Source organism: Parus major, chromosome 24, assembly GCF_001522545.3.
Source record: "Parus major isolate Abel chromosome 24, Parus_major1.1, whole genome shotgun sequence".
NCBI lineage: Eukaryota > Metazoa > Chordata > Aves > Passeriformes > Paridae > Parus > Parus major.
In genome coordinates this window covers 2955244-2982706 of record NC_031792.1, presented here as the reverse complement: position 1 = coordinate 2982706, position 27463 = coordinate 2955244, and the positions used below count along the sequence as shown (strand labels likewise).

The 27463-nt window shown below is 48.7% G+C and overlaps 1 protein-coding gene across 2 annotated transcripts in view; it reads right to left on the bottom strand.

The window, feature by feature from the left end:
• Nucleotides 1–23278, bottom strand: part of UBASH3B (ubiquitin associated and SH3 domain containing B) — a 56904-nt gene extending 33626 nt beyond the window's left edge. Inside the window, exon 1 of one of the 2 annotated variants that reach the window (XM_015649885.3) lies at nt 22993–23278. In XM_015649885.3, coding sequence (XP_015505371.1) covers nt 22993–23135 — 143 coding nt within the window. In that variant the 5' untranslated portion in view covers nt 23136–23278. The remainder of the gene's footprint in view (nt 1–22992) is intronic. The other variant, XM_015649886.3, reaches the window with a different exon arrangement.
• Between the last annotated feature and the right edge of the window lie 4185 nt (nt 23279–27463).

The following is a 27463-nucleotide window of genomic DNA, read 5'->3' as shown; positions in this document are numbered from 1 at the left end:
TCCCTGAGGTTTTTTGGCCTCCTGCAGCAGCTGCAGGACCTTTGCTAAATCCAGGAATACAAGATCTGGATAAAAGCCAAACCAGCGACAGCCTCACACCTTCTACAAACCCCTGTGGATTCAGCACTTTATGCAGCTTGAAAAATCAACTTTTTTCAACTGTCTGAGAGCTACAAATCTCCAAACCCAACACCTGATTTTTGTCAGCGGGGAGAAGAGGTGAAATTTTCCAGCTGGGATTTATTTTTAGGGAGCATCATTTGTTTTGATGACAATAGAAAGTTCTGCTCGAGCCTTCTGCCGAGCATTTCGGCCTCTCCTGAGCTCTGTGATGGAAATTTGGGTTTCCAGGAGGTCACCTGGAGGCACGTTGGGTTTATTATCCCCCAGGGGGAGAGAGGAAAGGTAAAACTTTTTTTGTTTGGCTGGAATTCGCTTCCAAAGGGACTCAAACAATAACATTTCATAAGTGCATATGATACCATTATAATGAATCTTATGTATAAGGTTAGAAAACTTTGTTGTACTAATATATTTCCTTTTATTTCTGTTATTGATGAAATTTAGAAATAGTGGTGTAATACACATATATGTTAGGCTATAATATGATATTAAAGCACAAACTATTTTTTGTTTATATAACCCAGAGGCTGAAAAAATAGTCAGAGACCCTCCTGCATTCTTAAAATTATCTTGTCCTCCAAGATCTCCAGGAGAAGGATTTATTGCATCCTTATGGGAGGGTGGAAAACCCCTTGGCACCAAGAAAATTGATCTGTTGGGAAGGGGGCAAGGTAAAAACTAAACAAAGGAACATCAAAAACTTCAGAGGAATGTCTGAATATGTATGAGAATTTATGGATTTGTAGTAGGGTTCTGTTTTGAAGGGACAACCCTTTGTCAGTGAGGTGAATGCAGAGACACCCGGCCGTACCTGTACGCTTCATTTTCATCTCCTAATTATCTTTTTATTAAACTTTTAACTTCTATATATATTAAAAATAATACGTGAACCTCGTTTTTCACACTTTCCGTGGATTCCATCACTTCCCGAGTCAACAGAACTCGATTCCCTGTGGGGTTTATCTGGGTGCCAAGTGCTGTGCCTGCACTACAATGGCTGCATTGTTCTGCAAGGCTGCCGGCTAAAATGTATTTTGGTAACTGCTGCTCTTTAGAACACAATTGTCTGCTGACAATTATTCCAGCCCAGCTTTAACTCCTTCCAGCCACAGGAACCTCTTCCAAGAAGGTTTTGTTCTTTTTTTTTCCCTCCCTCAACGGAGAACAGAGGAACCTAAACCTGCGACTCTCAGTGTTAGATAACATGTAAATGATGGTGAGTCATAGTGGAAAATCGTAGATAAAAATTGCACAAAGGCTTATTTAAGCACCATCTCATGATTCCTTCCCTGTGCCTGAGCGTGTGAGATGTACTCACACACACACTCCAGAATAATGCTACTATTTGTCCATCCCTCTGCCCCGCAGCTGCCTTGGAAGAGATGAGATCCAGAATAAAAATGTACATTCGTATCCATATTCATGTTTTCACATCCATCTCGCATTCCCCAGCCAGGCACGAATGAACCAGCTTTAATCACAAACACCCCAATTATTCCCACACTTTCCTCATGGGAAAGCTTGCTGGCTTTTTACTGGGTGACCAATGGGATATTCCTAATTTACAGACTGGAAAACAGGCAGCTGCTGGGTGATCCTACGAACCCAAAGACTGGGGATGGATTCCAAGGGATGCTTTCCCAGATTTCACTCTGAGAACCACACAAGAACTGCTTGGAAAGAAGGTCAGGACAGGCAGAAAATCTGACTTGTGGCAGGAAACACTGAGAACAAGGTGCTGGGTTTTTTTTTTCCCTCTGTGCATGTGGTATTTCTGTAACTCAAGCTCCAGCAGCAGCCAAGCTCTGAAAACAAACTCAAAGGAAGAGCCAAATATGTCAGTAGGAGTTGGAGAGCAATTCCAGCAGTGCCTGAGAGTTTAAGGATGGGAGATATTCCTTTCTCCTGAATCAGAAACCTACGTGAAGTCCTCTGCTAAGGAAACAGCCAGAGAGGAGAGAGAAAACAGCTTGGCCAAAACAAAAAAAAAAAGATTTTATTTCCTGAAGGAGACAGGTTCACAAATAAGAGCCAGGAACCGTGGCTGGGTTTCTGGAGAAAGGCTGGAAAAGTGCATTTTAATGTAGAGAAGGAGTTTCCATCTTACTCATCCTGCCCAGTTCCCCACAGCCCAGAACTGTTCCCAGCAGGATCCTTTTATTTCCCTCTCCAGCTCAGCTCTGGGAGGCTGAAGGAACAGGGCCAGCCGACCTCACAATTAGAAATGTTCTTCCTAATGCTTCCCCGTAATTTGTCTGCTTATTTTCATGCATTAGCCTTTATGAGCTTCACGAGGCCACCTTAATTGCATTGCATTCCCTTCTGGCTGCTCAGGGAAGGGCTTTTTCTCTTTCCTTTTCTTTTCTTTTTTTTTGCATGGATTGAAAGCAGGGTTTGGAGACAGAGTTCTGGCAGCAGGGAGCTCTGGCAGGGACCATCATCATCATCATCATCATCATCATCATCATCATCATCACCACCCCTCGTGGGGAACAGCACTGGGTGTCAGTCCCACGTCCCAGGTCTGGGATCACAGCCCTGTCACTCACACTTTATATTATAAAATTGTATTATAAATTTCCCATTTTATCCCTCCCATTCCACTCCCCCAGGTCAGCTCTGCATTTCCCTGCTCTGCCCACAGCTCCCTCCTGGAGCTGCCTCAGCCAAGCCTTGGCGATTCTTTTCTCCCCTGAGCACCTCAGCTGGGATTTTCACCCAAATCCCCAAATCCCAAGCACCTTGCTTTGCCAAGCTCTGCCTCCTCTGAAAACCCCATCCCTGAAAGAATTCCTGGGGCAAAGCTCATCGATAACATCCATGCTGGAATGGACTTCTTCCAGAGGGAAATAACCAGAGTTGTGTGTCACAAGGGCTCCTGTTCCTGGGTTTTTTAGGAATGTCATGGATGGGCAGGGAGCAGCCCTGCACTCCCACCTCTGTGCAGGATGAGGAAGCCCCTGGTGCTCCCATCCCAGCTTTCCTCACCATGCCAGCCCTCCTGTCCTTGTGTGGAAGGGTTAATTTCAGCAGAGAGCAGCAATAAATGTCAGAGCAGAGCCCAGGAGCCTGTGACCTTGCTGGCAGAAGGAGAATTCTCGGTTCTGCCAGTGAATGCATTATGAATGCAAATATCAGAACGGGTTGTGAGGAACCAGAACTTTCCTCCTTTGTGCCGTGGAATGTCCAGGTCTGTGAGGATGGATTGAGCTGCTTTGTTTGGATTTTAAGGTGCTAGAGCTCTTTGTAACACTGGCATTTTCCAAATTTCAATAGATTTTCTAATTAACCTGACAAACTGCTTTCAAAACAATGAAGCATTTTGTATAATGAGGCAACAAACCCCGATTGTGGCCGTGCTGGATGGTTCCCCATCCTCAGCAGATTGTGGGGAAAGGCAGAAAATGTGTGCTGGGCTCGTTTTAGGCTTGAGGAGACAACTCATGACCAAATAAACCCTGAGAGCAGGGAATGACACGTGCAGCTCTCACAGTGATGTGGCTCTTCTTGGTGCAGGAGCCTCAGCTCCTCCTCAGCCCCAACCAAGCACAAATGGATTTTTCAATCCTCCAGGAACTTTTCTGAGAGTTGTTTTTTTTTTTGTTTGTTTTTTTTTGGTTTTTTTTCAGTGTCTCATTGCTTTTTATCTATCATTGTTATTTGTCTGATTTTCTCTGGAATTAAATCCCACTCGTACTGAAGTGGCAAAATTTAGATCTTGGATTTGGTTGAGAATCCAAGAATCCCCAGACTGGTTTGGGTTGGGAGGGACCATAAAATAATCTCATTCATCCCCTGCCATGGGCAGGGACACCTTCCACTATCCCAGGGTGCTCCAAACCCCATCCAAACCGGCCTTGGACACTTCCAGGGATGGAGCAACCACATCTGAGCACCAGAGCTTCACCATTAAGAACTTATTCCATATATCAAACCTAAATTTCCCCTCTTCCAATTAAAAAAAAAAAAAAAAGAGTCAAATTGTCTGCTAAGAGTTTCTCCTAACAAATTTAACTCCCAACCATTTTTAGGGGAAGAAAAAGAAGATAAAGTAACGTGGCAAAATGGAAAGATCAGAACTGAGGTTCTGTAATTTCCTCCTGCAGCAGGAAGGTTTGCAGTGCTGAGGTGGGTGATGGATGGGGAGAGAAACAGGCACCGAAATTTGGGTTCATTAAGGAGCATTCAGAGCTGTAATTCAGGCTCAGGAAGGATTTTTGAGTTTTGGCTGCAGCCAGATGAAGCTTCATGGGGGAAAAAAAGCCACGAGGATGCCACAGAAATGATCTGGTTTAATGCTTAAAGGGAAAGTGGAGAAACAAGAGTCTGAGGAGCTGCCTGAGGGCTCTCACCATCATCTCCCCAGTGGGACAGGGCCAAGCTGCTCTTGTTTTGTCACCAGTGCCATTTGCAGGGTGCCTGGCTTTGCTCAGGACCTCCTTCATTGTCTGCATCAGGCAGAGGAGCTGCAAAGAGCCCACAAGTGCAGAGCAGGGGCAGAGGAGCTGCAAAGAGCCCACAGGCAGGGGCAGATGTAAAGGCTGAAGGCTGCTCTCACCACCAAGTATCAACTTCATCCCCCACCCGCCTCCCACACACAACCAGAAATAACTTGGAATAATTTATTTAAGTGTGTCTGTATTGCAGTTACGTGTTTAATGACTTAAAGGGACGGCATTTCACTTCGAATCAAGGTGGATTTTCCCTGCTTTGAGGGGAAGCATCGCTGCTGCACCCGATTTCCTGAGCTTTTCTGGGTGTTTTGCAGCGCTCAGTGGATTGAACTCCAGGCTGCTGTCTCAGGTAGTCATTACCCTCATTAACAGAGAGAAAACCACAGCACAAATGGGTTCAGCAGCTAAACTTAGCACACAGCAGTTCAGCGAGAGAACAAGGAATGAGATAATTCTCCCATCCTGCTTGCTGAATATTGGAAGGGAAAAAAAAATAAATTACATCTCGTCTTCCTTCTGCTCCTGTTGTTTGCTGCCTCAGGCATTGTCTTTTTGTGGATAATAATACATTCAGGGCAAGGAGTTAAGCAGAAATGTTTATGGCAGAGTGCTGGGGACATCATTCAGAAAGGAGGAGTAGGAGGAAGCACATACAGGAAAATTTCATGTTGGAATTATCCAGGCTCACCGGGGATGGAAGCATCTGACTGAGTCACGTTGTGAATGTTATTAACACAGTGAAGAGTTCAAACCCCTGGAATTGTCTCTCCTTTTCTCTAAAGACTTTTGCTGGGACAGCAGCCACAGTCTGGTCCAGCTGCTTCCAGGAAATTCTGATTTTCATGTGTTTAGCCTATCAGTACCTTTGTACCATTAATTTGGGTTTTATCAGCAGAGGAACATCCTTGAACGTGTTTTGGCTTTGTTTTAGTGGGCTCCACTCGTTTTGACCTTGCAGATGGACAGGAGAGCTGATAAAATCAAGTTTTTGCTGTTTTTACCACAGCATCATGACTGAACTGCAGGAGAGAAAACGAGCTGAAAGAGCCCACAAACCTCTTTGGTGCTTTCTGTGCTCACAGCTTGGTAGGGACAGGACACCCCCAAAAAAGGGAGAGGATTTCAACTCATAATTTTGGCATCCTTTTCCCCATCCCCCTGAATCATTTAGGCTGGAAAAGACCTGTGAGATCCCCGAGTGCAATCCTGAGCTGCCAGCCCACCACTGACCATGTCCCCACATCCACAGGGACCTCTCTAATTCCACCTGCTCCCTCCTCCTGCCTCCACCAGTGGATTAAAACCACGATTTAGTGCATGGCATCCACGCAGGGGTTGGAACAAATGATCCTTCAGGCCTCTCCCAACCCAGAGCATGCCATGGTTCTGTGATTGTGGAGCAGGCAGGAGTCTGGGATGCTCTGGGGGTGTCCCCATGTGAACATAATTCCCCTCAGCCTCGTGTTCTGTGCCTGAGATGTGACATTTGGGGTGTCCTGCCCTGGGAGTGTTTCCTCCTTGCAGCTGAGTAGGAAACACTCAAAGAACCACTTCCTGTGCTGTCAGAGGGGCAAGATGAAAGCTGCTGGGAGTTTTGCATTTCTCTGAGCCCTGAGAGCCTCAGCAGAGAGCAAACAGCACGTGGCACTACCACTGTGGTACCAGAGGGAATCTCCTGATATTTAAAGCACCATTTCCCGCTGTTTACAGTGCAAAAAAACGCAATTACAGCCCCCAGGCTGACAATTCCCAACACCACAACTCCCCAGACAAACCCCAGAACTTCTCATTTCCGAGCAGTCACAGAAATGCTCTTTTAAAGGCACAACACCTGAACGGGGTGTCAGCTCACATTTCAGCTTGCCTGGAACAAAGCAGGAAGCAAGGAGGCAGTGAAGCCCTGGCAGCCTCTCAGCCTCATCCTGCTTCCATTCCCCTTCCTTGCTGGCAGATGGCAGCTTTGTAGGGGTGTTAAATCTGCTCACAACTAACGGGGTGTTGCTTCTTGGAATGCTCCATCCTTCTCCACAGGAACAAACCATCCCTCTTCACTAAAACACGGCACGACCCAACAGGCAAGAGACTCAAATGTGACTGGGGGTAAAAATAAAGTGAAGTAAAATGATGACGCCACCTACCTCCCCCAACCCCCTCTCAAATAAACTAATACAATAAAATTTATTGTATTTTCTCATGTCTTTTGTCGGTTTGAGAGCTGAACCCCGTGTGCTGTTCACAGCCAGGCTGCCCAGGAATGCTGAAATGTGGGAGATGCCCTGACTTCCTTCAGGCCTGGAGCTGCTGTTTGTTCAGAGGATGAGGCACAATCCCTGCCCTGAAATGCTCAAACAGAGGAGGGAATAAACAGTCCATGGCACAGAGGATGGAATAAACCATCTTTGGGACCTCTTAACTCCTAGCTGAAGTGGCTCAGACGTGTTGTGCAGGCCCCAGGTGTTGTTTTATTCAGTTTTCCACTCCCAAAGCAGCGTGGTTTCTGCAGCAGCACCATCATGTTGGATTCCCCCTTTGCCATGAGCTTGGCTGTGTCTGGGAGGGTCCAGCTGACCGACAAACCACCAAGGAGGCAAATCCAGAATGAGTCCAGCTGCTGCTTGGAACCGAAAGCCAAGCTGGAAACAGGAGCTTGCAGCACTTGGGGACAGGAGGTGGGGATTTGGAGAGCCAGGACACCCCAAGGTGTCCCCCTACACCCTTACTATTGTGAAATGCCCTGAGGGGTTTTTTTGCATAAAATGCTCTTTTTTTTTTTCAGTGGGATTGTTGTTTAAAATAAGTAGAGGGGTTTTCTGTGTCAAATACTGAGTTACACACACCCCGAGCCCAGGGTGTGCAGGATGTGTGACTGGGGGCTGGGTGAGGGGAGCCAGCGGTTATAAAATTGATATTTGGTCACTCACATGACTCTCAGCTTTGCTCCAGAACTGAAAATTGAGACCTGTTTGTGTGACTCTTTTTCCATCCCGTCAGCAGCTGAACCTGCTGTCAGCTCTGACCGCTGCACCTGCTCAGAGCAGAACCCCCAGAGCAGCCCTCAAACGCTGCTGAGCCTCCAATGGCCCGTGGGCAGATGAGATCCTGCCCTCCCAGGCCTGCAGGGAGAAGTTTTGGGTTTAATCCCAGCATCTGGTGTGAATTTGGTTGCAGAATCAAGGGTCACTCATCCTAAACATGCAGATCTTCACCATCAAAGTGCTTCTGCCCCAGCTCGTCTGGGTGGAGCGCTCATCTCCGCAGTCCTGCTGCTGTCCCCGGATTTTTTGGCCTCTCATGCTTTTCCTACAAGCTGTGGCCAGGGAAAATCCTCTTGCAGTGGATCAGTTCTGGAGGAAGAGGGGCAGAAGGCAGCTGGCCATGAGCTGTGCTCACCTGGCTGCACGGAAGGAATTTCCCAGCCACGTAGCAGGTACAGCAACACCTTGATCTGCCACCAAGTGACAGCCCAGCTGTTCACTGCTCTCAGCCAGCCCTGGAGCCCTGACCTGACCTTCCAGGCTGGAGGAAATGGGGTGGGGCAGGGATCCCAGCCTGGCTCTGCCTCAGCTCCGGGCTCCATTCACTGCAGGGTTGGTTCTGGCCCTTGCAGCTCCTTGCTGTGCAGGTGTCAGCTCATATCTCCTTTCTTCTGGAGAACGGGGCAGAATTCCCTCCCAATATTCCTCTATCGCTTCCCTTCCACTTCCAGTTCACTGTTATCACCCATCCAAGAGCAAGCTCAGCTAAGAATCCAAGGAATCCCTTGGATTTGCTTCTCATTTCCAAGCAGTCACAGAAATGTTCTTTTAAAGGCACAACACCTGAACAGGGTGTCACCAGGACACTGCTGTCACCAGGACACTGCTGTCACCAGGACAGTTCTATCACCAGGACACTGCTGTCACCAGGACAGTGCTGTCACCAGGACACTACTGTCACCAGGACAGTTCTGTCAGCAGGACAGTGCTGTAGGCAGAGCTGACCCCAGAAATAAGCACTGCTGGCAGATTTACAGCTCCACATTTCTGACCTTTGTTTCCTGCCCTGAGCAGGAACAGTTTCCTGCTGTGCTCCAGCCAACGCTCCCGGGACAGGGAAGGGATGGAAAGCAAGCCAGGGATTGTTTCTGGGATGTGTTCAGTGCTCTGAGCCACCCCACCACAGGAATATAGGATTCTGCAAATGCAGAGACCCCAAAAAGAGAAAACATCTGTAGAAAAACCCCGGCAAAGCCGAGGAGCATGGCTGGGAAGAGTGAATGTGATGGGGAGGGAAGGTGGCCACGTGTTCCCAGTGATGCTGAATGACCTCCGTGGGGAGGGCTGTGCTCTGCAGCTGGCTGGGGGCTCACAGTGGCCATGGCCACCTCCACATCTGCTCTTCTTGCTCCCCCAAACCTCTGCAAAGCTGCCCCTGGCACGGGAAGCCTCCTGGGGTGACAGAGCTGGGTGCTCACAGGGATTCAGGAGCCTCCTGAAAGTCAGACCCAAAGTTAATTCAGTGCTCCCTGCAAACTTTAAGCAGTGCCAGCCAAGCACGGCACCCCTGAGAGCTGAAGGACTGGGTTTGTTTGGTGTCTGCTGTGTGGAACCATCCAGAACAGTGCAGAGCAGGGAAATGACTCTGCTCTTAACCAGGCTGTGCTCAGCTTGCTCAGGGAGGCAGAAACAAAATATTCCTTTACCTCAGTCCGTGCCATTCACTGGGATCAATGGCATGTAAATATCTGTTTAGGGCTTTCTTAAATCAGAACCTAAAAGTCCTTCTCTGCAAGCCCCAAGAGATCCCATTCAGCCACCAGCACAGGAGATTCATTGTCACCAATTGCTGCAAACACTTCCACGTTCCCAGCCTGGCCTTCTGACCAGCTGAGGCCCTGCCAATCTCCTGGCCAGGCTTATCACATTTCCAGAGCTGACTGGGATATCAGCAGCACACAAAGCCAGGCAGGAAAATCAATGCTTCCAAAGGCTGCTGAATCCAAGGGAATGATTCCTCTTCGAGGCAGCGTGCTCTGAATGAGGCTGGACAAAGTGAAGCTCTGACAGCGATTGATTTTTGAGGGAGAGGAGCTGCATCTTTGGCTGGGCTTGAAAATGAGTTGTTTAAAGGTAAAGGCAAAAAAATATCTCTGCTGGCTCAGGGAAGGGGATTGTGGCTGTGCAGAGGGTGCAGGGATGAGGCTCCACCTCTAATGAGGAGAACTGAGAGGGGCTGTGCTGCAGAGGCAGAAGTGCTCTGCCGTGAGAAACGAGACGGGGAGAGCTGATAACGAGAATGAAGAACTTCCTTTGATTATTGCCTCTCATTTCCTATAATGCAATCTACATCTTGAAAGAAAGCTCTTGTGTTCAGTGTTAGATCCCCCTGCCTCCTCCACCTGGTTAGAGGATCTTAAGCAGCAGCACTGAAAGATAAAGGTTAACCTGAGCGGGGTGGAATATAAACCTCTTTCTTTTTTCTGAATTATGGGATGCAACGTAACACCACAGGTACCAGAGGAGCCAGCTCAGATATGCAGCCAAATCTGGCAGGCAGGAAAGTGCAGAGCTTGGCTGTGGGAGCAGCCAAGGTAGTGCTGAGAGAATCACCGAGACTGAACAGGAGGGGATGGAATTGTTGTCTGGATACTTTTTAAAATCCAGCCCCGAATCACCACTGAAAACAACGACTGAATGATGAACATCCCACCCCAGGTTGTGTGCTCAGATCAGACCGGTGATTTGGCTTTGGACAAAGCACAGGCTCAGCTTGCCACGAGCAGGTGCAGATTTTGGATGTTCCCATTTCGGTTGTGGAAGGGTTTCTGAGGAGGGTGAGACGCACCTGGCAGTGCTCGCACACTCCTGCTTTGCCACGTTGGAACCCGAAAAATTGACAGCCAGTTTGGAAAACAGAAGCTTGATCCTTCTGTCCTTGCACTCCCCTCGCTGCCGAGGGGGGATGGAGATAACACTTATCACCCTGCTGATGGCAGAAAAGCTGCCAGAAATTTCTCTGCCTTCCTCAGCCCGCAGTGGGAGGCAGAACAGCCCCTCCAGGGCAATCCCCTGCTCCAAACCCTGTTCCTGCACAGGGAGATGAGGGCCATGGGCACAGCAGTGAGCAGAGCCAGAGGATGGAATTGCCCATTTCACACCGAACAGGATTCGCCAACACAGCAGGGAAAAACCCTCCTCGATCAACAGCCAAGAGGAAATGAAATTGGAGCCGCTAATCCAGATAAGCGAATGGGGCAGTTGTGGTGTGGGGTGGCTGTTGGTAGCACCAGCAGCAGACTGAAAACCAGGATTGTCCCAAGGCCGTGCTCAGTAACCCCAGCTCAAACCAAAGAGCTGCTCATGTGTTTGAACTTGAGCAGAGCCTTTGAATCCCCTGCCAGGCACCAAAATCCATCCTGGGCTCTTCCCCCGAGGTGGGACCCGCATGTGGGGACCTGTGTGGCTGCTGTTCAAAGGGTGCTGTTCCCTCTGCCCAGCTTTGCCCTAAACTTCAATAACCACAGGAATGTTTATCCCTTCAACATCCCTCAGCAGCTGCCAAACCTGCCTGGGATGCTGCTGATATTCTCTGCTTGTTTTACCACCACCACCACCACCAGGAAAGCCACAGTTTTCAGGAATTTTCATCGCAACCAAAAACTTGTCTCTGCTTTGACTCATACCTTGAAGCAAAGGGACAATTATCTAATCACAACACTCAATCCCGTTTTCGTAAGCTCATCTAAATTGTTCAACTGCTTCAGCTACTTCAGTGATTAGAGAGATATTCCACAAATAAACTGCCTGTGTGTTCCTGACACTCAGAACTGATGTGCTGCAAGCGAGGGGAGGAAAAAGCAGCATGGAAAAAGGATTCCTTCCCCACCATCGCTTACACCCAGCCTAAGATACCACAGAATTTCATGTCTATTACTGAAATGAAAGTCACATCAAAGGTCCTGTATGGTTTGGGGATGTGCTGCAGCAAAATTGAAATAATATCCAGTGGGTGTAAGGTTGAGGTGGAAGCCTGGAACAGCAGCTAATTTCCACCTAAGAGCACATTTTGGGGTTATTTATGGCCTGATGGCAAATCCAAATCACCCAGCTCCAAAGCCAGTGCTGCCAGAGCCTCTCTTTGTGTCCTCAGGGAAAAACCTTAAAAAGCTTTCATGCTCAGGGAGGTGCTTAATTTGCAGAGACACTGAGCATCCCTCAGCCAAGATTTCCCAGACTGGCTGCTGACTTCAGCTCATCCATTCTGGACTTCCAGAAAGGCCTTGGCTTCCACAGCAAGGCCCTCAGGTTTCATAATTAGTTCCTTTTCAGTGAATGAACCCAAACCCAGCAACACAACTTCCTCCTGTGTGCTGCTAAGCCAGGTTTTTAGGGGAATTTGCTTTTTGGCTTTTGGTGTTCTAAGGGGGAATCCTGCCCTTCTTGTGGTCCAGACACAACTCCTGTGCCCCATCACTGTCACAGCTGGCATCTTTGATGGATTTATCCTCCACACCACCCGTGAGACAGGGACTTACTGCATTCCTCAAGCCAAAAAAAGGCAGCACCCTGCACTTGGAGCTGGCTGTGGCTCCAGGAACCAAGGAAGATTCTTCTTCTGGGCTGGTGGCTCAGCTCTCTCGATCATTTCAGCTTCCTGTGAGATCTGAGAAGGTTTTCAAGTGGCTCTTTGCTGTCAGAAGGGCTAAAGCTACCCCTGTGAGCGTCCTCCCCGCTCTCACAGAGGCACGAGGGGGTTTTGGGTGCTGGGTTTGGGCTGGGTGCTCTGGCACTCCCTGCTCTCATCCCTCCCCGTGCCTGCACAGCCCCCCTGGCTGCCAGGAGGGGCTGAGGTGACATCTCTGCCATCCTTCTCCCCCAAAACAAGCAAAGATCTACTGAGCTGTCATCCAGGGGAGTCCCACGACACCTCAGCAAGCTCCTCTGCTTGGGAAGCAGCAGTGGCAGCAGCTACAGGGGAATTTTGTCTCCATTTGTCGTGGAGGTTGGTGGGGGGTGAGCAGAGGGGGGAGATACGGAGACACAGCAAATCCTGTTCCCATGCTTTGTGATCCCAGAACTTCCAAACCTAGCCCTGCCAACCTGGCCTCAGGCTCTTTGGGGATGACACATTTCTGTGGAAGATTCTTCACTTTCCCCCCTCCTGCTGTCACATTTTCTCCCAGCAGCCTTGGCCCTGCCCTTTGAACGTTCCCTTTGCAGCAGATGGGCCTCTCTGAACACCCAGAACGAGCACAGAAATCAGCAGCTGCTCCCTGGAGCTGCCCAGCAGAAGATGAGAAGGATCTCAGCAGGCCCCGTGCCCTTGGCCAGGCTGAGTCACAGCAGAAACCTGGCAAGACTCAGGCAGGGTGAAGAGCACAGGGTGATGCACAAATTCCTCCCCGGGGGACGCGCTTCCAGAGGAGCTACAGGCTGTGCCAATAAAATCTGGCAAATTTCAGTGGGAATATGTGAGTCCAGCTGAATCCCAGGCACACTCTGCCCTTCCAGCACGTTGTCCTTCGCCCTGGAATTCCCAGGGGTGGAAAGTCCTTTTGATCTCAGTGAGGATGAGCAGCTTTGGGGCAGGAAGAGGAGGGAGATGGGAAAGACGCAGTGATCCCCAAAGTCAGGGTGTTTTGGGGAGTTCAGTCCCCTCTGTGACAGCATCTGATGGGCTTCTTTGGGCAGCTGGCTGGTGAAATGAGGGATCCTCGTGTCGGCTGACCTCCCCATGCCAGCACACAATATTGGCTCGGGGAGAAAACAGGAAATTCCAGGGGGGAGCAGGTCATTTCCCCCCTGCAAATCACACTCTTCTCACCACGCAGCTCAGGTTGGTGTGAGGGGTTCTGAGGGTGCAGCTCACCCCACACAGAGCTCAGAGAGGTGAAGTGATGGCTGAACAGGGCAGATTCCCCTGTCTGCTGTGACCTGGAAGCAAGCACCAGCTGCCCTGTGCCATCACAGCTCTGTGGGCCCTTCCTGACTCATCCTCTGCTGGGCTGATGTGTCTGAGACCCAAATAACCAGGGTTCCCATGGATCCAGCTGCCTGGAAAAGCAAGATTATGTGCCACAGCTCCAGGCAGTGAGCTGGAGTCATTATTTATAAAATACTCCACTGCCCCAACACATAAATGTGCTGTGAAACACCTGAGCTTTGTCTTTTCCTTCCCAGAGGCTTTGGTGCTGACTCTTACTTATGCCCAGGCTTTTTTATTTTATTTTATTTTAATTTTTTGCATTCCCTGAATGGTATAAAACACCCATTTCTCTAAAGGAAACTTTGCTAGCAATGAAAGCTGGGTTATTTCTGGGGAAGATGCTCAGCTGCTGTGCGTTATTATTGCTCCAACAAAGGAAATGGTGCTGGGCTGATTTACACTGCTGGAAGGCTTTGCCCCTCAGAACATGAATGCATTTATGATACAGCTATGAAGAGACTGTAAAAGGAACAGAAATGTGATTTGTAAGGTGCAGCTGTAAACCCCATTTACTCCCAGGCTTGCTCCTGCTGCTCGTGGACTGGTGTGAAAATGAACCAGCTCCAAATCTGGGTTAGGTGGAGATTTCTCTGAATGGAGCCTTGGAGAACTGGCTTATCCCTGGCTAATATATTGTGATCTGACACTCGCTGGGGCCTGGCAGCTCCTCTCAGAAGGAAATATCGATTGTGAGGCAAAAATCCAATATAACTGTAGAACAAGGGAGCAGGACATCATTGACACCACTTAGAGCCTGCGGTTCTGGAGAGCCCTTTGTCTCCAGTGGAAGGAAAATGTTAATTAGGGTGCCCTTTCTGGCATCAGGAGCCTCCAGGAATGGTCTCAAGCTGCATTTTTCTGTCTGTAAAATGGGAATGGTGCTTATCTGGGAGTAGCTGTTCCTCATGCAGCTGTGGATTTACCCATCAATCCAACTCGCTGTAACCACTGGGGAAAAAGGGATTTTGGAGGCAATGCTGGAATCAGGGCCTGGCTTCTCCTTTCCTTCTCCCCATCCTCCCCTCTGGAGGCTCTTTCTGGCTCCTGTTTGCTGTCAGCTCCTGGAGCAGGGAGGGTGTTTACCTTTCCTCCTCCAACAACAGGGCTGTGGTTGATAAAAACCGGGTTTCTGCTCACAGCGGGGGAAATGACCACAGGGGTTTCATCTCAGCACCAAGTCAGGGCTTCAAATTTGCATCACAAAACTGCAAATCGCTCTCTCGGTAAAATGGGGAACAGCTCAGAGGAAAAGGAGCACCCCCTGATCGCTTTGGGGTCTTCCCAGTGCCATTTAATGCCTGCTTGGGTGGAAATGTTTGGGGCATCTTGGTCTCAGCCACTCCAGCATGAGGAGCTCTGAGGGGCTTGGCTGAATTAACCCATTAATGGGATGAGTCGTGGAAGAACCTGCTGGATTTCATTGAGCACAGGGGAAAGAAAACAGTCATTTTTACACATCAGGAGATGAGAAATCTCCCTAAAACACCCCCAGCTCTAGACTGGCAAATGATGTCACAGTCAGCAGCCCCCGATGATTAATTCTGCCCAATCCTGGAGAGCAGAGCATCACCAACACTTCCTGAAAGGGTGAAAAGTGGCACTCAGCTTGTGTTTGATAATGGCAGGGGGTGATGGGTGGGAGTGAAACACACTTAGAACCTCTCTCCATGCCGGGCTGGGGGTGTCCATCAGAGCTCCCAATCTTTGGGAGGGCAGATCTCCCAAGGTTTGCTCAGCCCTGTCCCTCCAGCAGCATTCCCAAGGAGTTCTGCTGACAGGGAGTGGCCTGTGAGGTGTTGGCAATGCCAGAATTCAGCCTCAAGGGCACAGATTTGGTGTCTGGGCAAAGCAGAGACATCAAACACATCTCCTCTCCCTCCTTCCAGGCTCCATTTATAATTACTTGTTCTCTGGTTAGATTTGATTCAGGTCCTGACCATACCTGAAGGATTTTGTCATACCTGCACACACAGCTGTGTTCTTTTGGGAATCTTAGTGAGAAATGGGAATTCTGAGGCTTCCCAGGGAATGGAGGAGCGCTCCTGCTCCCCAGGTGTGTGAGGCTGGTGTCTCCTAGCTCTGTACCATGAGCTCTGGGTGTTCAGGAGAACCTCAAACCCCACCTTTGGCTGCTGGGACTTGCTAAACCTCAGGAGAAATTTTAAGAGCGGGTTTGAAGGGACAGCACCTTATGAAGACAGACAAAAGATCCGAGGTGTCTCAAACACTTTTTAGGCAGGCTGTCAGCTGCTTGGTCGCTGCAATTTCAGCAATTCCCCCAATTCCTCACTGATTTCTTTTTCCCCCCAGTTTTGCTGCTGTCCAGCCTCAGCCCTTGTGCTCAAGCAGGCAGCAGAGAGCGTGGTGGGGACAGAAAAGCACCCAGGACCCTTCTCTTTTGGGTTTACAGGGGGGTGAGCGAGCCCCAGCGTGGCAGTGGTGAACAAAGGCTGCAGAGAGCCTTGGTGCTGGAATCCAAAACGCTGTCAGCTGCTGAAACACAGCTCCTTTGATGACTCTGCTTGTTGAGGATAATTAGACTGGTGCAGCACAGACACACACACGGATGTCTCTATTCTTTTTGCAATTGCAGAGCACATGCTGTGAATCCACGATGAGCTCTTAGTTAAAACCCAGGGCAGCGATTTCAACTCTGAGCAAAATCTGGGAGTCCAAATTCACTTTCAAAAGTGACTTAAAAACACAAAAGTGCCCTCAGGATGGGGCTAGCACGTGATATTTTAAAGCTCCACGTCTTTAGAGGTTTTTTAATTTATTTTTTTTCCTCATGATCTTTCAAAGAATGGAATTCCCCCCTGACTTCTGCGGCTCTCGAGGGCTTGCAGCATCCTCTGAGCACAGGCTGTTCCATTGGAAAGTGGCAGCAATAATCCAGGGATGAACTTCCAGAGGGCTTTACAAGAGGTGGGGAGCAGCCCAGCACGCTGCCACTGCCCAGGGGGAAAGGAGAATCAGATTTAATGCCAACAAGGCTCCGTTCAACCTCGCTGCATATCTGAAATCCCGAGTTCTTCCTGCCACTCTTTGTCTTGAGAATCCCACCAGTAAATTTAAACTGGCTCCTGACAGTGGTATGGGTCTGGAGATAGGTGAAGAGAAAGAAAAAGGGACAGAAAGATAACGCTGGTATCTGTGTCCCTCCAAGCTGATAGGAAGCTTGAAAGGGAATTACATCCTAAGGATCAGGTTTTTAACTGCTTGGGGCTTTGACACAGAAGGCATGGAGCAATTTTTCAGGCTCCCTCGGTGACATGTGAGGTCTGGGCTGCGCTTTCTGAGCTCCTCTCCTTCCTAGAGCAGAGGGTAGGATCAAGTTCAGGACCTTGGCTCCAAGACAAGGAAATCACCAGAGGGACGGAAGCCCAAGGAAATGTTTTCTTGTCACCATGTAATTTTAATACCAAAACAAACCAAGTACTCAGGGACCAGGAAACTCTCTGACATCTCGTCAGCGTTTGCCAAAGTCAGATGGCCTTGAAAACCACATCTCAGCAATCCAGGGAATGCTGGCTGCTGGCTGACCCGGGCCCTCACTGCACATGCGGATGCTCAAACACCCAAATACGAGATCCCAGTGAAGCGTGGGGTGTGCAGGCACTGAAAGGAGTTTGTTTTTTGTTTTCCACCCTGAACACACACGAGCTCCTTCTCTGGGCCAGCAAGTCCTGCAGGGACTCCCTGACCTTGGCTGAGCAATCTTTGTGCTCTGTCCTTAAACTCTTTCCTCGACATTTGTGGCAGAAGCGTTTTCTCTGTGGATATCAGCCCTGAATATCTGATTGCTCCACGGCTCCCAGCCATCAGATTTGATTAATGGCAGTTCTGTGTCCATTTGATTAATGGCAGTTCTGTGTCCATTTGATTAATGGCAGTTCTGTGTCCAGCATCCTGAATCACTGAGGTAACACCAAGCACTGCCACTTCATCATTTTACAGCGTGATCTTATCACAGGAATGACTCCTTTGCCTCTGATAAGAGCTCTCCCTCCCTCTGAAAATGTTGTACCATGTCATGGAAGTAGTTGTTCTGCTCAGATCTGATCAAAGTCTTGTCATGAATGGACTGAAATCTACAGATTCAGGTGCAAGTATCAGCCTGACTATAGATTTGATATCTAAGCTTCTCTGTGCCTCAGTTTTCAGAATACACTGTGGAAATTAAAAGCTCTCTGTGGTTTATAGCTTTAGATCTTTCAAGTAAGGAATCACGGAGATCCCCCCACCCCAAACACACTGGAGCCACTGGCACAGAACAACCTGAATCCTGCAGGAATCATCTCAGTCCCACAGCAGACATCTGCTGTAAAGCCAGTGGGAAAAAATGAAAATCCACGTGCAGAGCAGCCACGGGACTGAGTCCCAAATGGATGTTTCTGAAGCCTTTCTCCAGAGCACCTCCCTGGCAGCCTTGTCTCGCTGTGCTTGTCCTGCACACCTGCTGGATGCAGATGGACAGAACTGTTCTGAGGCCTGAGCCAGGAATTGCAAAGTTCAGAGCTGCAGCTGCTCCAGTCTCACCCCCTAAACCCCAGCCTGGGCACAGAGCTGAGTGCAGGGAACCAGGGGCTTGTGCAAGTGACTTCCCAAAGTCCCACCTCCAGGACTTCTCCCTCTGTCACATTTGGAAGCAGGTCACAAACCCTTCCTAGGAAGCTCGTGCTCCCAAATGTCCATGGGCAGGACTGGAAATGAAAGCATTTTGCTCAGCTGGTTTCCCTGCCACACAATCCACGGCTCCATCCAAGCCCCAGACTCCCTCCCTGGAGTGATCAGCACGGACAGAGCATCAGGGGAAGCTTTTCCCTAAACCCTTGTGGCTACAAGCACCTGGGTTTTCCATTCAAGAATTCAAGATTTCCTCCAGTGCTGCTAAACTGGGAAATCCCTTTCAATGGAGCCTCCCAAGCTGCTGCTTCCAGCAACATTTCTGTCCATGGGCTTCTTCCCTTGGGATGGGGCTTCCCTCCACACCCTGGGCCAGCACCAGTCACTGGGAATCAGGAAAATCCTTCAAGTGCTTGGGCTCAGGTTGGGGCTGGCTCTTTGTAGAAGGATGAATTTCAGCCAGGAGTATCTGCAGGAAACAAACACCCTGAAGGCAAAGCTGGGAAAGAAGGGAAACCACTTGGAAATTGAAAATTGTGAGCAGCACTTCACTTCCACACAGCAATTTCCCAAATCCAGCTCCAACCCTTGAGGAAGGAGTGAGTCCCAGCCTTGCTGTGCTGAAATCCTGAGATGTTGCTAAGTCTGTTACTAAGCAAAACATGTCTTAGCAGGCTAAAATCCCTTTCAGAACACCAGAGAAGCTTTTGGTGTTTGTAAACTGGATCTGAGCTTCATTTCTCCGGCAATAATGAAACCTTTAATACTTGTGAATTCTCATCGTTTGTGAGAAGGCAAATCCAAGCCAGACTGGTTTAATCCAGGTCCAGAGGAATTAACTCCTCCTCAGGCCATGGACACACAGGCACCCTTTTCCAGGCCCAGATGAGGGGAAGGAACATCCATTTCGTTTTGGAAAGCTCTGCCACCTGTGTCATCTCTTTTGCTTATCAGAGACAGCAGAGTGACAGAAAAAGCACAATATCTCTAATTTAAGTGTTCTGGTTATGGGCAGTGATTTACCCAGCCTGAGTAATGGCAGGGAACAGGGAATTATCTTCATTTTCTTAGGCCTGGATCTCTTCTGAAACAGCATCTCAGAGCTGTGGCTTGACTTCAGAGTCGTATGCAGCATCTGAAACATCTCAAATTTTATACATTGATGTATCCATGCACATATGAATGTGAAGCCAGAATTAAAACAAAGAGAGCAGGACTAATTCATTTTTCCTCACGCTAGAATTTTAACTTTCTGGTTTTGAGGGTGTTTTGCAGGAGTTTAAAGGCTGACATGAAACTTTTAAAACTTGCAGGTTCTGGAGCCACATTGATTTCTGCACCATGCAGGATAAATAAGCTTCAATAATTCAAGTCTGGTCAAAGGTCTTCTTCCATCCTGAATGAAAATGCAGCCCATCACTAATTTTTTTTTCAATTTTAGCCTTTTATAGACACATTATGGATTTCTCTTTTTTTAAATTGCTTCTGCATGCATAGGAGTTTTAAGTGATCCCCTGTGGTTTTGAGGGCCTGTAAATTACTTTATGCTTTTCCTCTCTCACTCTCAGGGATATACAGGGATTACAAATGGTAGTGAGAGGTGCTGGCAGGCAGATTGGATAAAAATTAGGTGGAACCACCGATGAGAGATTCGTAACAAGATGATAAATAATATTTTGGGGCAACTGGGAAAACAATATTTGTATGAAATCTCTTTCTGGAGGAATCCTCTTGTTGTGCTTAGGGGGTTTGATTAGGCCTTGGCGTGAACAAGAGTAAAATGGGAATTATAACATCACCTTTGCCTTCCTTGCTTGCTTCAATCAGAAACTCCTGGGGATAGGGACAGCCTGTGGGACCAGACAGTACGTAATCTAATGGGCTAATTGCAAAATAAAATAATAATAATAATATTGGCTGTGTGCTGGCAAGGGCCAGCAGGGCAGAACAGCAGCCCGTGGTGATGGTCCAAAGGGATGACACACTGCAGTGCTCTGGGAAGGTGCCAGGCTCAGGTGAAAACTTCCAAAAGTGGTTTGAACATCACCTTGTGATTTAGAGGAGCCCTGAACTGAAGCTGGGGCTGGGAAGGAGGAAAACAGACAGACCTGTGCCAAAAAATCCTGTGGAGGGGGGAAGAGGGAAAACCTCCAAGGTGTCAGTGTGAGCTGTGAGGCACAGCAGCGCAGATCCATTAATTTCAGTAGTTTCTCAGTTCAGAAAGGAAGGACAAGTCCTTTGATGGGCCCTCCATGCCCAGTCCCCCATAAACCACCTGTAGGATGGACAAATAAAGGCTTTTTCAAGAACCCTTTGATGTGAAGCCAAGATCCAGGGCAGTTTTGCAGCTGCTACCTGACATCCCCTCTTGGCTCCTGCCTGGCTCAGCCCAACTTCTCCCCTTAACACCTGGAAATCACATTTAGCCTTTCACCTTGGATTGTTTCAACACCTGCAGGGTGAAGCTGGAAGTCAGGCAGTGCGAGTTCTGCCCAGGATCTCACTCCAATACACTCAAGATCAATACCACCCTGGGAAATTCTGCTTGCAGCTCAGCCCTGTGACCCTGCCTGAGCTGAACCTCTGTGTCCCCTGCCCCTTCAGTCCCCCCAGCTCTAGCCAAGAGCCAGGAGGCCCCTGCTGCCAGCAGCCATGGTATTTTGTGACATGCCTGACAGACTTGTCTGACAACTTGGAGGTTTGTTTTGCATAAGCCACCCAAACAGATGGTCACCACTTTTAAGTACCAGCCTGGCTCCTGTTTGCATGCAGAGCTGAAATCCCATTTCTCTGAATTCCCTGGCTCCTGCTGGAGCTGTGCCTTTGGGGCAGGAGACAGAGGTGGGAGAGTTTTGGGGGAAAACTCACCAGGGCTCTAAGGCTACTTCTCCATACAGCCTCTGGCAGGGAGATGTTTTTACCTCGCTGGCATCTTGGTATTTTCATTTCCACTTACAGAGAAATGCTGAGAGTTAAAAAGAATTCTCTGGACCTTTAGGGAATGTCCTTTTGCCATGCACTCCTTTCTCTCAAGCTCCCAAACTCCACATCCTACCCTTGGTGGCTTGGATTGTATTTGGTTTATTTCTGTTTTGCTTCTTGTGTGAACTTTAATGATGAATTATTTGTAGCATTTCAGTGCCTGTCCCAGCAGAGAGCTGAGCTGTCACACAGGGTTATCCTGGCAGCTTTACCCATCTGCCTGGCTGGATTCCCAATAGGTACTTTTTGCATTTAGGGATATTTTGCCCATTTTTCTGGCTTGCTCTCTGTGTTTAACCTTCTCTGCTCTGCGTGATGAAGCTCTGAGTGCACCTTAACAAATGTCACTGTTTTTTGGGCAGGAATGTGACCAACAGACACAATTCCTGAGTCAGGCAGGAGCAGGGCTGCCTGGCAGCCTTGATGGCACTGTTGTGCAGGTAAGAACCACTTTCATTCATAGGATCAGGCTGGGATTTTTTTTTAATTCCAGCTCCACTGACATACGTACATCTTTCCTTCCAACCATCTTTTCTTCCAACCAAGCTAAGCATGAAGTCACCGCTCTGCCCTGCTCTTGATTTGCATTCACTGTGCCTGAAAGCTGCCTGCTGATCTCAGGAGATAACTGACAGCCATAAGGAGTGCAAAGCAGCCCCGTGGAAAACAAAAATAAGATTTCCTGCATGTGCTGGTGGATCCATGAATCCACAAGGAACATATGCCCTTAAACTGCATGTGCCTGTCTATATTTATATTAAAAAACCACAAAACCTTGTGACAAGACAGGCTGCAAATCCCCGGAGTTCTGATTGGTATCAACAACAAACGGAAAACTTAAGGAGACCAAGGAACCATCCCGATCCTCACCGGTTTCATTTGCATCCCAAAACGAGCAGTCCCACTGTTCTTAATAATAATTAAGTGACATTAGTTTCCTGCCTGATTAATTTAAAGCATAAGCACACGCAGGGAGATTACACCAGGGCATGAATTGGACAAGAAAAACCGAACCACTTCGGGCTAGGTATGGAAATTTACTTCTGTTGCTCCGTCGCTTTTAGGGTGACTTGTACCCGGTTTAAAGAAAATCCTCCGGGTGTCCGAGCTAAAGCAATTCCAGTCTGGGTGGCAAAATCTGCCTCTGTCTATCCCCAACCTCGGGACGACACGGGCGGGCTGCGGGGACGGGACCCGGAGTGCCCGGGGCTCCTGCGGCCGCCGGAGGATGCGAGCGGAGCATCCCGCGGGTCCTCCAGCATCCCCCGCTGCCAGGACAGCATCCCCCGCTGCCAGGACAGCATCCCCCGCTTCCCTGGCTGCTCCGAGAAGGCATCTCCGGGCCGCTCCGGGAGTGTATCCCCTCGCAGCCGGGAGAGCACTGCCCGCTGCCGGGAGAGCATCCCCCTCTGTCCGGGCCGCTCCGAGAGAGCATCCCCCCGCTCCGGGAGCGCATTTCCCTCTCCGAGAGAGCATCCCCCCGCTCCGGGAGCGCATTTCCCTCTCCGGGAGCGCATCCCCTTGCCCCGGCAGAGCATCCCCCTTCTCCGAGAGCGCATCCCCCGCTGTCCGGGCCGCTCCGGCAGAGCATCCTCCCTTTCCAGGAGTGCATCCTCCCTCTCCAGGAGTGCATCCTCCCTCTCCAGGAGTGCATCCCCCTCTCCGGCAGCGCATCCCCGCCTCCTCCCGCTTTGGATCCCCGGCTCCCGGCGTTCTCTCCCCGCGTCCGGCCCCGCGCAGCTCCGGAGCAGCGCAGCCGAGCGGCGCCCGCCGCTTCTCTCTCTCTCTTTCCTCCGTAAAGCGAAAGAAAGGAGGCGAAAAGCCCCGCGGGGCAGCGACTTACGCCCGTGCCTTGGGGAAGCCCATGGAGAGCAGGATCTCCAGCGATGAGCCATGTTTGATGGTCCCGGCGCGGGGCTGGCGGTTCCGCCGGGGGATGACTTTGCTGTACAGCTCCTCTCTGGCAGCCATGGCGAGCTGGGCCATCAGCGCGGAGCCATCGCCGCCCGCGCAGGGCCATGCACGCCGCGGGCTCGGGGACAGCGCCGGGGACAGCCACACACGGCCGGGGAGCCGCGGCGACACCGCCCACACGGCCCGCGCAGCCAGGGAGGGAGGGATGGGAGGGATGGGGAGGGATGGGGAGGGAGGGATGGGGGGGGTGGGGGAGGGAGGGATGGGGAGGGAGGGATGGGGAGGGAGGGATGGGGAGGGATGGGAGGGATGGGGAGGGATGGGGAGGGAGGGATGGGAGGGATGGGGTGGGGAGGGATGGATAGGGGCAGCACAGCCGGGATGCCCCCGCCCCGCGGAGGATGGGTGGGGGATGCGCGGGAGAGAGCAGGAGAAATGAAGGTTTCCTTTAATTAAAAAAAAAAAAAAAAAAAAAAAAAAAAAAAAAAAAAAAAAAAAAAAAAAAAAGCACGTGCACGTGTGATTATTACTTAAAAAAAATTATTTATTACTTCTTTTTTGGCCTTTATTTATGATTTTTCATTTATTTATAGTTATATATTGATTGCTAGCTTATTAATATTCAAGTTACTCAGTTTATATTCAATGTTTATTGAATATATTGAATATATTGATTATATATTCAGTGTTTAGTTATTTATTTGGGCTTGTGGGGTTCTTTTTGTTTGTTTTTGGTTTTGTTTTTGGTTCATTTTGTCTTTATCAGAAATCTTTTATTTATGCAAAAAAGATATATATATATAAATATATATAATATATATATTATTTATTTGTTTGTTTTTTCCTGCTCCCTTTGCCTTTATTGTAATTTTTACATTTGTTTATTTATATATATAAATCCTCTTTCCTTCTTTCTCTCCTTTTTTTCCTTCTTTTTCGCTTTTCTTTGTTTCTTTCTTCTTTCCTCCTTTCTTTCCTTCTCTCCATCTCTCTATTCCATTCATTTTTTTCAGGAAATCCTCTCTGTGATCCCAACCAAACTCCACAAAGAGCAGAGGGGAGGTCAGGACTCTCCAGGTTTCCCTCTGCCACTTTCACTGCCATGGAATGGGCTGGAATAACCCAAACTTAAATCCCATCCCATGGCAGAGACACCTTCCCCTGTCCCAGGCTGCTCCAAGCCCCGTCCAGCCTGGCTTTGGGCACTTCCAGGGATCCTGGGGCAGCTCCAGCCTCTCTGGGCACCCTGACAGGGAACAATTCCTGCCCAATATCCCATCCCTCTGGCAGTGGGAGCCATTCCCTGTGTCCTGTCCCTCCATCCCTTGTCCCCAGTCCCTCTCCAGCTCTCCTGGAGCCCCTTTAGGCTCTGCAAGGAGCTCTGAGGTGTCCCTGGAGCTTCTCCTCTCCAGGTGATCCCTCCCAGCTCTCCCAGAGGGGCTCCAGCCCTGGAGCAGCTCCGTGGTTTCCTCTGGCCTGGCTCCAGCAGCTCCACTCCATGCTGTTCCTGGTTCAAGGCACAAGAGCTGCACTCCAAGATCCTCATCCTTGTGTTTGCAGCAGCTCTGCTCCCCTCCCTGCAGGTTCCTGTGGGACAGATATTCCTGCTTTTCTCCTCACTGCACTTCAACTCATCCTTCTCATCCTTTGCCTTTTTTTTCCCCCCAACTTTCCCTTTCTTTCCACTTTTCCTTTCACTTTTAAGGACAGGCAGCTCCTGCTGCTCCTGCCAGAGCAGGCCCAGTGGAGAACAGCCTGAAATCCCAACCCTGCCAGTGAGTAAAAACCCATTAAGAGGCATTTTTAAAAATAGTTTATGTTGGGGAAGGAAATCAATAGTGGCAATGACAAATCTATCACTGCAGTTGGTGTTATTTGCATTAGGGAAAACCAACAGCCCATTTCCATTCTGTTGTATCAATGAAGGGGAAAAAATAATTCCCCTCACATCTCTCTGCTCGTTCTCCTCCTGTGCCAGTTGATTTTCTGCCCCTTTATCCACAGGGAAAAGCCATCCCTGAACCGAGGATGCCACAGGAATTCCAGCTCCAGAAAGACATGGCACAAAAACCCAAAAACCAAAATAAAAAAGTGCTTCTTGTTCCTCTCTTCAAATCACTTTTAACCCCTCTGATGTTGCTGAAGTTATTTAATTTACCCCCACTGTTAATTGGCAAGGACTTCATTAAAGCCAGAGGGTGAAACCAAGGAGTGTTTAATCGTGGATTTCAGGATCAGGCACCTAATCTACTCCATTTTCATTCAGGAGGAGAATTAATGGTATTAATAACGATATTTTCTATTCCATTTTTATGCAGAAAGAGAATTAAGTGTGTCACTATCAATATTTATGCTGAAATTTGGATTGCTGGGGCCCCCAGAAGGGTTTGTCACCCATGAACTCATCCCAGCCATGCTGGGAGCACCACAAAGGCACCAAAGAAGATAAAAAATCCCCAATAAACCCTGATCCCACCTCCCCATCTCCCAGGCAGGCAATTCCCAGGGGAATGCAGGGACCTGCAGCCAGCAGAAAATGCTTGGACTTTTCTCCCTAGGCCTCCCTCCTGTGCTCCAGCTGAATTACTCAAGCAGGAAATAACAATAAAAATGAAATTTGCTCTGGAAGCAGCTCGCAGGGACTTTGCCCAGATGGGAATCTCTTTCCTCTGGCTGTGACAGAGTCACACAGTGAATTAACAAATAAATAAATCCACATTAGAGAAGTTGCAATATTAAAGTTTGCTTGGTTGGATGAGTTGCTGCATCAAACAAGAAGGAACAGAAAGAGGATTTATTTTCCAAGCCATTTAATGTCCCTGCATTTGATCTGGCTCTGCTTTTTTTACATGGAAATCTTTTCTTTGGGAAAAAAAAAAAAAGGTTTCTTTTTCTACCCCCAGCCATCAAATGTGTGCCTGGAAATAAAGCTGCCACCCACCTTTTTTTCTTTTTTTTCCCTTTTTTTTTTTTTTTTCTTTTTTTGATTGTAAGCTGAAAATGAAAGCTGTCACATTGATCAAATAGGGAAAGGGAAGAAAGTAAAAGTAGAAAGCAAATTTTTAAAAGAACACCCAAAAAAATGTGTTGCAGCTTCCAAAATTAACAATAATTTTAGAAAAAAAATCGAAATTTTAGATAAAAATACAAAATGAATTGGCTATGTATGAAATCTGTGATATTCAGTTTATTTAAAGTGCTGTCAGATTTTCATAGAAAACCTTTCTGATTTGGTTTTTAAATTTGTTTTTTTCACATGGCTTTGTGTTGCTGGCCTGATCCCAGATATTTCTGTGTGTGCTCACCTGTTGCTGCTCACCATTTTCCTGTTTAGGGCAACTTTTGGGTGCCCAAATCCAGAAAAATTCCTTCAACAAGAGCCTTGTCTGTGTCCTCTGTGAAATCCTACAATTTTCCTGAGTGAACTCCAAATCTTACCCCTTTACCTACAGGAAAATGCATTTTTAGGGGATTATTTTTATCTCTTCCTTTGGTACAACTCAGAATCGAGGGGGGAGTGTTTAAAAAAGCCTCTCTGGACAGGGAAGGGGGGGATTTCCATAGGAAAAACTGAGGCTCCTGAGGAATTTGAGCCAAATTTTGCCTTTTTTCCAGCCTGATTCTCCCTCCTGGTGCTGGCATGGGAATGCTTCGCTCCCTAAATGTGGGAATATTCTGAATAAACAGCACAGCAGCAGGAGATGGAGCAGGGGCTTTGCTTTTCCCCTTACCCCACATCCATCCTTGGCAAGTCCATCCTCTTTTTTAATTTCCAAGGGGTGGTGACACACCAGCGAGCATGTGCTAAATAATTAAAAATAAATTTGGATCAAAAATAAAGCTCAGCCCACCCTCAGCATTTCCCCTCCTCTCACACCTCCTTTTCTATTTTGTTTTCCCCCAATCTCCTGAATTTCCAAGTGTCAGGGGACGATTTATGGCTGAGGGAAATCAACAGCTGCCTCGCACTTGATTCAAAACAGCACAAAAACAGAGGGGAAATGATTATTTAGGAGTTTTGGTGAAGCTGAGAGCAAAGAAACAGCAAACTCCAGCCCATTTTCTGCTCTGTGGGCGCTGAGCCTCGGTGGAAGTGGAAGAACAACATTCCTGAGAGCAGCCTTGAGGAATAAATCACCTTTGTCCAGCTTTGCTACCTGTTGGGGCTGGATGGTGGAGCTGGAATCAGCATTTCTTCCTGGGCCCATCCTGCAGGGATAATTCCCTTCCTTCCCATCCATCTGCCAAGGTGCTTCCACCAGCCTCCCCCTCCCTCATCACTGCAAGATTTGAGTCCCCCCAGAGGGTTTAAAAATAGAAAGAGCAGCTGGTTTATGGAGCAGGATCCTGTGCTCTGGCCAGAAGGCTGGGAAAGGACTTTTTCCCCCCTGTTTCTCCCT